General features: G+C 45.2%; 1 protein-coding gene across 2 annotated transcripts; it reads left to right on the top strand.

The window, feature by feature from the left end:
* Window positions 1–763: 763 nt before the first annotated feature.
* RAP2C (RAP2C, member of RAS oncogene family) lies at window positions 764–11,483 on the top strand. Of its 2 annotated transcripts, none has more exons than XM_074148372.1 (3): window positions 764–1,167; window positions 2,957–3,276; window positions 8,978–11,483. In XM_074148372.1, the coding sequence occupies exons 1-2, from the start codon at window positions 895–897 to the stop codon at window positions 3,233–3,235; spliced, it is 552 nt and encodes a 183-aa protein (XP_074004473.1). In that variant the 5' UTR covers window positions 764–894; the 3' UTR covers window positions 3,236–3,276; window positions 8,978–11,483. The 2 variants fall into 2 exon arrangements, with proteins under 2 accessions (XP_074004473.1, XP_074004474.1); XM_074148373.1 differs by having other exon boundaries at window positions 895–1,167; window positions 2,957–3,163; window positions 10,982–11,032.
* Window positions 11,484–11,755: the final 272 nt, after the last annotated feature.

Raw genomic sequence — 11,755 nt, 5'->3', positions numbered from 1 at the left:
CAGGTCTCCTGGGAAGGGCAGAACGAATGGGGAGGGACTGGGGGGAACACGCTTTAAGTTGTAACGCTAAATTTCAAAGTTTTATGACTGAGGAATTTTTTTTTTTCCCGTTATCTTAGTTTTGTAAAAATTCCACCAGGAGATTAACACAGGGAACGAACAAACTTGTTCACACTTAGCTTTCCAACCTGTTTTCCCCAGGTCTGTTAGCTCAGAACTGGGCAAGACCCAATGACCGTTTTGGTGACAAAACCCTGAGAAATGAACGCGTTTGGGTTTGGGTTTGGGTTCGGGCTTTTTCAGGGACCCCGAGGAGGCACCGGGAACCGCCCGCCACCCTCCCCCGGCCCGGACAGAGCCCCGCCGAGCCTCCCGCACCCTGCCGGTGCCCGCCATCTTGGGGCGAGGCCGCCATCTCGGGGCGGGGCCGCCCGGGGGTGGGAGGGGCCTTGGTGACAACCCCTCCCACCGCGGCCGGTGCCGCCGCATGAAGCGTCCGGGCGGTGACGCCAGCGCGTCGCGTTGCGTGCCCCGCCTGCGCCGCCGGAAGTGAGCGGGGAGGAGAGCGGGGGGGGGGAGGGGCGGGGCGGGCGCCGCCGGGTGCCGCAGCATAACCCTTCCGGGCGGGGGCGGCCGCTGCCGGGCGGTTCCCGCGACTGAGGCGCGGCGGGATGGAGTGAGGTGCGGCGGTAAGGAGTGGGGTGGCGGGCGGCGGGCCCGGGTCGGCTGAGGCCTAACGGCTGTCTCTCCCCCTCAGGACGGCGCGGGAGCAGCAAGGCCTCGCCCTTCTCCTCAGGCGGGCCGGGGCTATGCGAGGGCCGCGCTGCTGCCTGCCCTAGGCCCGGGCCGCGGCGGCGGGCCCGGCGGGGGAGCGGCGAGCGGCTGCGGGGCCCGATGCGGGAGTACAAGGTGGTGGTGCTGGGCAGCGGGGGGGTGGGGAAGTCCGCCCTGACGGTGCAGTTCGTCACCGGGACCTTCATCGAGAAGTACGACCCCACCATCGAGGACTTCTACCGCAAGGAGATCGAGGTTGACTCGTCCCCCTCGGTGCTGGAGATCCTGGACACGGCGGGTACCGAGCAGTTCGCCTCCATGCGCGATCTCTACATCAAGAACGGGCAGGGCTTCATCCTCGTCTACAGCCTGGTCAACCAGCAGTCCTTCCAGGTAACCTCGCCCGGGCCCTGGGCTCGCTGGGGCGGGGAGGCAGCCGGCCCCCCACCTCCCCTCTTCGGACGCGGCCTTTCTTGCCCTAGGGACGATGCTTGGCCGAGGAGGAAGTTTCAGGGTTAGCCATATGAGCGTATAAGCCCTTTATCTCACAAGGGGCAAAAGTGAAAATGCCCACTGTTTACCAGCCCTTCTTCCTGATGGAAAACTGCTTGCTTTGCAGGTACTTATCAGGGTGCCACCATTGTTAAATCCCACGCAGTGCTGGAGAACAATGACCTGCTCCCACTTCCCCAACAGAAATCTTTTGGCAGTCCCCTTTTATGAAGAAATCACTCAATACGAAAACCGAGACTTCCCCTTCCCCTCCTGCCCCCCCTTTCCTAAAAGGCTTGATTCTTCAGTTGGTCTTGAAGAGTTTTATTGTTCTGCAGTTGTGACTTGTTAAGTAAGATGTTATTTTCCACCCCCTCTCCCAAAAATATATTCCTGTCCAGCATAAGCTCGATGCTTTCACAGCATAGGTGGTGTATGGGAGAGGAGAAGCAAGCCATGTGTGATGATTTGTGGGTCTGCGTTTCATTTATACTATTAAAACTCTCCAAAAAATGGAAATATCTCAGCCAGTAGCTGGTCTAAGCTGCCTCTAGAAATGAGGCTTTATTTGTGGGGAATCAGTGGATTTAGCAGCACTACATGCAGCACAGGGGCTTGCAACTACTGCGTTGGCTTCAGTTGCTGAGTTGGGTGTGTTCCAGCTGCTTGGCAAAACCTTGCACACCCCTACTGAAGCAGTATGTTTGCTTCTGCTGAAGGCTAAACTTTCTCTTAGTAGAGGCCTCAAAATAGCCCGAGCACAAGCTGAAGACATACTTTCCTTGGAAAACAACAGCAATGACATTGGGATGCTTCCCCTCTCATTTTAACTTATTTTGGGGACCAGTGAGTCCCCGTTATTAAAGGAATGGGCATACAGTTAGTCATCCACCCTGTTAATATTTTATTATTCTTGTCTATCTCTAGCATGTTTACTCCGAAGCCTGTAGGTGTAAACCACTCTCTGCAGTTCTTTTGCACTGTGGTAACTTCAAACGCTTAATTGCTTTGTCTCAAAACTAAAGAGAATTTGTAGAACTTAGTACTGATAGTAACTTAAAACACTCAGGGGGCAGAGGAGGCTGACTCAGGCTTTCAAGTGTAAACTCCCAATGTTAGCTCAGACTTGAATAAATGCATCTCTAGGTAATAAAATCTCTTTACAGCATTTAATTTGGTTACTTACGTGTGATTAAATGTGTTCACAATGAATTATTCTAAGCATTCCAGAAGTGAGAAGGCTTCATTTAAATTACTAGCTTTCTCAAGCTGTAAACTAAACACAAGCTTCCTCAATGGCTGTGTAATGGCATGCTACTGCTAATGTTACAGGTCGTTAGACTTGGGACGATTTTTTCAGAGAACCGAAATCAACTTTCAAAGTAGCTCTGCTGTATCTTCCTCTAGCTGAACTGAAAGTCCCTAATATTAGACTACAGCAGTCGCTTTCTGTTTGTGTATACACGTAATTTTATAAAATGTGCATGCATTTATATATAAAAAAAAACCACAACACTTTTATTAAAGACAGCAAGCTTACTAAAAGCGGCTTCCTCTGAGTTCTAGATCTGCACAAATTTAAGAAGGCTTCTGATGTATTTTGAATGCTTGGTTGCATGCTCCTAGAGTGGTTATGTAGCAATTTTATGCGGCTACTTACACGTACTAACCAGTTGGATTGTTTGATCAGGACATCAAGCCGATGAGGGACCAGATTGTCCGGGTGAAGAGATACGAGAAAGTTCCTCTGATCCTAGTGGGGAATAAAGTGGATCTGGAGTCGGAGAGGGAGGTCTTATCTGCAGAAGGCAGAGCCCTGGCTCAGGAGTGGGGCTGTCCCTTCATGGAGACGTCAGCCAAGAGCAAAACAATGGTGGATGAACTGTTTGCTGAGATCGTCAGGCAAATGAACTATGCCTCCCTGCCTGAAAAACAAGATCAGTGTTGTACAACTTGCATCGTCCAGTGAGAGAAATTAAGAAAAACCTCAATCATGGCCATACAGAGCAGGTTGGTGGAACAGTCATAACTAATTGAGGTGCATAAGCATGCAGTTTAAGTGAGCAGATAAAGTGTGACAGGGAGCCTGAAGTTGTCTAACCTAGAGCTAGCCTTCCTCCGAAGGAGACAGAACCTTGTGCGTTCGGTTGCACACGACTGCTTGAGTCAAATGGGCTTCTTGCGTTACTTCAGTAGGGTTAGTCAGGGAACATTGCATTTACTTGCAGTAATTTTACAATGAGACAAATTATATGATCTCATCTGCACCTGTTTTGACTGTCAGTGCTGTATTTGATGTTACATTATCCTTAATAATGTTTTGTGATATTTGCAGTGGGTTTCCTTACTGGTTGTAGCTGGTATCTGAATGGGAATTACCTTGGAGTTGAATGGGATTATTGTGACCAAGTTTCCCAATAGTTTTGCTGACTAGTCTTTGAGATTGTTTAAAAAAAATAATAAAAAATTCTATGGGACAGAAACTGAATGTACTTAGAGTATGTTTCTGCCTTATCAGTGGAATAAGCTTAGAAGAGAACTGCCTTGAGCTGTCAAGAGTGGCGTGAAGCCCATGTGCACTAGCCAAGGATGTGTGCGAAGTTCTCTGCTCTGACGATTTTAGATGAGGAGCACACACTGTAAAATGGCTTCCAAATGCACGACTCTTTCCCAGTGACTCATAAGAGGTGTGGCAGGAGTGTGGTGTTCAGAGGGGCAGCTTCCCCTGTCTTGGGTAATGGGTAATCACTTTGATTTTTACTTTTTTCTGCAAGGATGGCTGCTCTTGGCACCCATGGCAGTCTTTTTCAGTATCTTTTTCACCTGATTGGGTAAATGGATCCGCTCCTCCTCCCTTGCATGCAGTGGTGGTGTCGTTCCTGTGCAGGATGATTCTGGCTTCCCCCTGCTCTTCTTTCTTCTCGTAGCGCTTGCAGATCTAGTTTCACCATCGGCTTGAATCCATGTTGCTGCAAAGGGTTCTCCTACATCGTTGGTACCGCTCTGCATGCAGCCAGCTGGTCTGTCGGTTGTGTGTTGGACCTATCTTGGCCAACACCTCGATGTGATCTCTGAGGGCAAGCGCAGGGATGAGGGAGGACATGAAAATTCAGGGGAAAAAGAACTGCTCTGCTTGACAGCTCCACTGATTGAGGCTTAGGCTCTGATTGCCAGATCGGTAACTCTTGCTTGAGTCAAAGGAGTTTTTTTTGTCTGAGTGACAAGAGGGAAAATAGGTTATTACTGGCAGCTTTGTACTATGTATCCTCTTTAATCTTGAGTGCAAGGTCAGAGTGTGAAGTCTCAAAGCTTGTCTTTGAGATTGCTATCTAGTGCTTTGTGAATGTAAAATTTTTAGATCACGCAACCCTAGTGCTCTCACACTAAAGATAATACACGATGTTTTTATCTCCGGTTCTGTGAAATGAGGAAAGGCTGCTGTCACCGTGTAAGAGATGTGTGTAAGTTCAAGATTTGCTTGCTGAAAGGTGAGCAAACTGCTTGTATTGGAGCAGAGGAAAACACAAGTCTTTCCTTGTATGCTCATCCCTAATACCTGCACAGCCTTATAGGGTTATAGGAAGGAGTAACTCAAAGGAATTGCTGCTTTTTTAACTAAGTGCTTACAGGGTTAGTATCTCGAGTCACTTACAGTAATGCCAAGTTTCAGCTAGTTCTAAGGCAGCTTCACAAATAGAGAGTGTCTGGACTTAAAATATCATTCCAGTGATTACGGCAATGCCCTGGGTTACTAATGCTTTGTCTTGTGCAGGTTGCCGGCTTCAACTCTGACAAAATCAGACCCATTATCCATGAAACCTACGCTTCCAGAATTGGTTACTTCTAAGGGAGGCTTCTTTGTAACCTGGCGGGTTCTGGATTTAACATTAAATATCAAGTTTCATCTTAAAGGTGAAATTGAGGGGGAGAGGGGGCCGAGCCATATGTTATTCCTGTGAATCCTAATTTATGCCTAGATTTTATGAGTTTCTTAAGCAAAGCATGCTCTTGCTTCAGAACAAATATCTGTATTCCTGTGTCTCTGTGATCTCTTGAGATAGAGGATCCTAAACTTCTGTAATACAGATTTCCTCTCCTTCATTCTGCCTAGCTCATGCTGTATCATCAAGCCTCTAGCAGCAAAATCCTTCCTTGCTTCTAGGAGATGCTTCTTCTGCCCAGTGTAATCTCATCAGCTGTGCCAAACAAGTTAGTCTTTCCTTCCTAAGCAGCTTCCTATTCAGTCCAGATCTCACCACATCTGGAACTTCTGTTACTAGTCGTGGCTCTTCACAGCCTCCGTGCTCCCTGGCTTTCATTTCAGCTTCACACGTTTGGGATATTTTCTTCTTCCTGGCTCCCACTCTATCCTTGTTCTTTGATTGAGTAGGTGTAGGATCTCATTAACTTTATGATAAGCCTTTGGCCGCCTGCTAATTTCTGTCTGATGTGCTCTAGTGTAGGAGAGCTGCTGATAGTGTCTTGTGATAGCTGTAATCAGATCTGTAATTCTTCTGCTTATCTGTCATCCAGGGAACAATTGCTGCTTCTCAGACATCTGCTTGAGCCGTGACCTCTCCTAGGTAAAGTGACACTAAGGGAGTGGAACCAGCTGGCTGAAAACCGATGTGTAGGAAGTGTGCTTGAACCATAGCTCTGTCTTAGCATAATCCTCATCATCTCTGAGTTCTGGTGCCTGTCTGTGCCCAGGAGCAGTCCTAGGTGTGGATCGGTTAGTTCAGAATGAAGTATACAGAAACAGTTTGTGTCTCTACAGTTCTGATGGAGAAACCAATGGGAGGGGTGTGGGATGGATTATGTGCTGGGCCCGGTTTTATCTAAAGCTATTTCTTGATCTGTTTTAACTAGCAGGTACCACTTATACCTCAGAATGTCTGTCAGGTATGATGTTGTGTAGGTTCTTTCACAACATTTTTGAGTAGCACTTGCTTAAATCACCCTTCCAGCCAGCCATCTTGGGTGAGATGAAGGATGGAATGTAATTACATAATCAGGGTAATCCATAGTTCTTTTTGTGTTGTTCTTGCATCCTGTTTCCTTCCCCCCCCCCTTTTCCTGCTTCTGCAGTGGTCTTCTGTCATCTCGTTATTGCAGTCAGAGATGTGAGAATTCCAGTAGCTGCTCTCTGTTCACAGAATGCTGTGGGGTTGGAAGGGACCTCTGGAGATCATCTAGTCCAACCCCCTGCCAGAGCAGGTCCTCCTAGAGCAGGTTGCACAGGAACGTGTCCAGGTGGGTTTTGAATGTCTCCAGAGAAGGAGACTCCACCACCTCTCTGGGCAGCCTCTTCCGGGGCTCTGCCACCCTCAAAGTGAAGAAGTTCCTCCTCATGTTGAGATGGAACTTCTTATGTTCAAGTTTGTGCCCGTTTCCTCTTGTCCTGTCACTGGGCACCACTGAAGAAAGACTGGCCCCATCCTCCTGATACCCACCCTTTAAGTATTTATAGGCGTTGATCAGAGTTCCTTGCTCTAGTATTTCTCTTGAATTTTCAGTATGACAGTGGCTTGTATTTTAAATCTTCTTTAAAATCTGGCATCTGTTACAATGCTGGTGCATTAAAGGTTTTCTGTAGAGGTATTAATATTGGGGTGAAAGGGTGATGCTGATTAGTGATTTTGGTCTCCTCCCTGAGTAACTGGTATTAACAAGCACTGAAGCAAGAGTAATCTTCTCTAGGGATCAAAACTGAAAGTGTACTGCCTTCGGAGCCGTGGGGCTGTGCAACACAGACAAATTTAGATTGTCTGTCATCCCCTTCTCTCCTGCTTGCTTGCAGAAGAGACTAAAGAGCGCTATAGAAATCTCATGGGCAAGCCAAGGCAGATGAGGTGCTATATGGTGACTATGCACAACTTAAATGGACAGATGGCAAACCTGGATTGGGAGGTTCCTGACCTGCACACGCAGGGATGCTGAAAGAGCGCGTGGAGGAAAATACCATTATTTGCTTTCTCTGTTCTTACTCTTGCTATCTCCAGTAATTCTTTGCTGGTCACAGCACTGGATGCTGGATTTAGGGGAAGTTTTGGGATGGATCTGACTCTGGTAGGACAAGGAGCTGCACTGTAAATGGTTTGCCTCTCCTGTGCTCTAAGCGAAGACAAAATGCCTATGAATCAGGTCTAATCCCTCCCTGTTAAAAGCTAAATGTTTGTTTGCTGCTTTGAGAGAACGGGGACCATCCTCATGTAAAACCCTTGGTGTGAGGGGGAACGTGTGCTCACCAGACTGGGTGAGAATTACTGTTAGTTGGGAAACACAGAATCATAGAATTGTCTGGGCTGGAAGGGACCTTTAAGATCATGTGGTCCAACCATCAACCTAACTGATAAAACCCATCACTAAACCATGTCTCTAAGCACTATGTCAACCCGGCTTTTAAATCCCTCCAGGGATGGTGCCTCAACCCCTTCCCTGGGCAGCCCATTCCAAGGCTTAATAACCCTTTCACTGTCAAAATTTTTTCTAATATCCAATCTGAGCCTCCCCTGGAGCAACTTGAGGCCGTTTCCTCTTGTCCCATCGCCTGTTCCTTGGGAGAAGAGACCGACCCCCCCTGGCTACACCCTCCTTTCAGGGAGTTGTAGAGAGCGAGAAGGTCTCCTCTCAGCCTCCTTTTCTCCAGGCTGAACACCCCCAGCTCCCTCAGCCTCTCCTCACAAGACTTGTGCTCCAGACCCCACACCAGCTCCGTTGCCCTTCTCTGGACACGCTCCAGCCCCTCAATGTCTTTTTTTGTGGTGAGGGGCCCAAAACGGGACACAGTTTTGCAAACTGTGCAAACACGCAAACAAAACCTGGCTGTTTGCTCCTGTCAGGAGTACTGCTCCTCAATGTTCTGGGTGACCAGTTGTTAGGCAAGAAAGGGAACCCTGACTGAGTCAGAGCACTCTGTCATGACGAACTGTTAATTGAGAGCAAACCAACAGTGGAAAGGAAACTGTACGGTAGGCGACGTATAGTCCTGACTCCTACGAAGAAATGACTTGAAGGATAGAGAAGACTCATTGAAATCCCCGAAAAGACAAGGATCGAGCTTCAATGAAGTGCATGCACGTTTTGACTGAGGCTTTTATGATGTCTCTGCCGATAAATGTTGCGAAGTGGTGTGGGCAAGTTACCAGAAAGAGATATTGGTCACGTTGGCGACACTGCGTGTTGCAGCACTCCTTGGACTTGATTGAGAGCAGTGGCATACGGTTCTGTCCCTGCTGTGGGGAAGGCTGAGGAATGCTAAGGTGTTGGGTTTTTTTTTAGTAGTAATTTAGAGGATCTGAATACTGAAAATTCAGATGTCAAAGCTGGCAACTGAGATGTTGGCTTGTCTGCCTGTTCCCAGAACTTGTGCTTGGTGTCAGTGGGTGCTGGAGTGCCTGCTCACCACCAGTGCAAAGCCTGGTGCCTGTGTCTCCGTGCGGGAGAACTTCAGTGAGCTGTTTCACATCTTTAGAAGCGGTTTGGTATCCTGGGGTGGAGGGGGGGACAAAGTTCACAACACGAAGTTGTGACCTGCTCCTTTCTTGTATTACTGGAATTGGAGGGGGAGAACTTGAAGAGTGGTGCTGTGTAAAGCAGTGCTTTGGAGCTCGGTACAGAGAACGAGCTGTTCTGCACTTTGGGAGGAGCTGAGCTCGCTTTGACTGTGTCCTGAATATGTCTTTCATTAGTTATTTTGTTTAAATTGCAGATAAAACTCAGAGGAAACTTGCACAGATGCTGCTTTGGAGAACTTTCAGCCCAGGTTGCAGAGCTGAGCCTTGGTAAACCTGTCTCTATTACAGCACATTGCCATACATAAGTGCATAAGGTTGGTGGCCTCCAGGATCCACACACCTTAATCAGAATGCTTAGCATGTTTACCATAAGTTTAAAAATCTGTTCTTTATCTATCAGTCCTTTTATAGCTTTCTAAGTTCATATAATGGCTAATATGCAAGAGTTCATTTTTAATATTTTAATTGATTTCTTTAATCAATTTCTGAACTTGTATTTATTAAATACTTAAACTCAGTATTACCTACTCAATGCCTTTTAAAAGAAGAGAGTTTAAATGGAGAATAAATTGAGCCTTAAACAAATTGTTACTTCTGTATATTACCTCGCATCAGTGCTTATTTCTATTTGCAAAGTTTTCTCCTACAATGTAGTTGGTCATTCTTTGAGACTTTTTGTTTACATGTGACAGTGTCATGAAAAGATACTGAAGGCACCCCTGTTGTATGGATGTAGTATCCCTTTTCTTGGCAAACGCAGCTGTGATACTGTGTTTGGTCTGATCAGGCGGTAGGGATTCCTTGGAACGGGATGTAAAGTCTCCAGCCGACGTTTCTTTTCTTGCAATCCTGGGTTTCTCAAACTCAAAAATGACAATTGTAGCATTGAAAAAAACGGCAGCACACTTTTCCTTCTGCTGAGTTCCTAAAGTTGCTTGTTTACAAATAGCTTCTTTATGCCTTTGAAAAGGGATAATGTATCCTTTGAAGTGGGCTGTGTGCTCACTCAGTCAGCTCAGCTTTGCCTGGCACATTGAGACATCTAGTAGACCTCTGCACATGTAAATCTAATGCAAATAAGATCACTTTACATTTTATAGTTCCTAATATTTGTCTTTCTGAGTAATATTTTAAAGCAATATTTGTTAATGTTTTTCTTGCACTGTCACAAATTGCTTTTTAGTTGTTTTTTTTTATTTCCCAATAAACAAGTTTAATATTAGAGACGAGTTGGTGTAACAAGGGGAAAAGCACCAGGTTTCAGTGATACTAATTGCAAGTGTGCTTTAAACAGCCATTGCCTTCCTTATTGTTTACCTGATCAACATTTTCTCTGAATACTTGAAAATTTTAACAATAACACAGGTATAAAGAGCAGAATGAAAATGTACAAAGAACAGATGAAATCTTTTTTTGTTCGGTTTTATTAACATGTTGCATACATGAGAGCTTTTTCTAGCAGTGGTTTAAAATGTGTAATTTTTTTTTTTGCAGAAATTTAATAACTGCAGCTCACCTACTGCACCAAAGTTCTAGGTTTTTAGGAGCCCAGCTTTAGTCATTTGAACATGCTTCTAGAAATGTACATTCTTTCCCTGTAATAGCTAAATAACTTTGAGAAAAGCTCCAGTAAAAGCAGTGACGGATAGATGAGGTTAAGCAGTTTAAAACTCACAGACTGTATTGTGGATGATGGCATTTAAAACAATAAAAGCTCACCGGTACAGTGTCTCACCATTAATGTGTTTTATTGGTAATAACACAGGCTGACTTTACAGCGTCAGCAGAAATAAAGATTCTGAGTCTACATCTAGTGTTAAATTTGAATCCTGAAAAGAAGAGGACACCAGGTTTTCTGCTTGGGTAGCAAAACAACTGATTTTTTTTTTTTTCTATGGGGTTATTTGATTATTTTTTTCCCCCTGTTTGTACAAGTTTTATAAACAAGCTGAGGCTAATACTTAGGTTTGCACTTTAATATCGGAATTAAACCAAACCTTGTATTCAAAGTAGAGGGTTTTTTAAGTGGTGGTTGTTGATCTTTTTTGTAGTTTGTAAGTAAGTAATAGGAAATAAAAGTAATTCATAAAGATCTTAGTTTTCCTTTGTCTAAGGGGGGAAAAAAGTCAGTTAATATTAATCAGTGGTTGGTTCCTATGGGTAGTTTTCAAACCAGTGTTCATTTTCAATGACCTCAGCGCAAAAAATTAAAAAAAAAAAAAAAAAAAAAAAGAAAAAATAAAAAATAGAAAAAAAAAAAAAACCTTAAGAAACTTGAACTAGCTTAGAGTGACAGGACTGGGAAAACGAGAGATGGTTTCTTCAGCACACTTTGGGGGGAAAAAGGGACCAAAAGTTAATTTAGGCTTCCTCAATAGATTGCATGTGAAGTTGCTTATTAGAGTAAGAAGCTAATAATAAATGCAATATGTATTGTCTTTACTATGGCATCTGTTTAGGAGTTGTTCAAATCACTGCAGTAGGGCTCTACAAATAAAAATGTAACCTAACATCATGTATCTAATGTACTGTATCTTTATCAGTGATAGGTGAAATCTGGAATAACAAGTGCAAAAACGGAACAATTACCTATAATGCTTTGTAAAAAAAATTTTTTCCAGTAGAATTCATTCTTGTCATTTTGTAAGACAACCCTACAGTCCACCTGTTTGTAACTTTTTTAATAAAATAGATACCTGTATTACCAAACTGGAGTCACTGGTCTGTGTTCCGTTTCTTCTTCTGAAGTGGGCTGAACTGACAAGCTGCTTGCTTTTTTTTTTGTTTGTTTGTTTTTTTTGAGGTCCTGGTTATTCTAAGCCTAGTAACCATGTTTGAATTGTCAGGGATGACTCCTCCGGGCTGGGGGAAAGGGGGTGGGAAACTGTGCCCGGGCTGGGTGTGAGAGGAGGGGGAGCAGGGGCTGTGTGGTACCTTCCTGGGCAAGGCAGGGACTCCTCTGTGAGCCCCTT

Source organism: Numenius arquata, chromosome 5 (genome assembly GCF_964106895.1).
Source record: "Numenius arquata chromosome 5, bNumArq3.hap1.1, whole genome shotgun sequence".
Classification (NCBI taxonomy): Eukaryota; Metazoa; Chordata; class Aves; order Charadriiformes; family Scolopacidae; genus Numenius; species Numenius arquata.
The sequence above is the reverse complement of the archived record's forward strand: the minus strand, read 5'-3'. Positions and strand labels throughout refer to the sequence as shown.

What these genes read in the sequence shown, in the direction of transcription:
- RAP2C (XM_074148372.1), top strand. Translation starts at nt 895, where the DNA reads ATGCGGGAGTACAAGGTGGTGGTGCTGGGCAGCGGGGGGGTGGGGAAG. An exon ending in TCAACCAGCAGTCCTTCCAG is followed by an intron (nt 1,168 to 2,956) that starts GTAACCTCGCCC and finishes TTGTTTGATCAG; the next exon opens with GACATCAAGCCGATGAGGGA.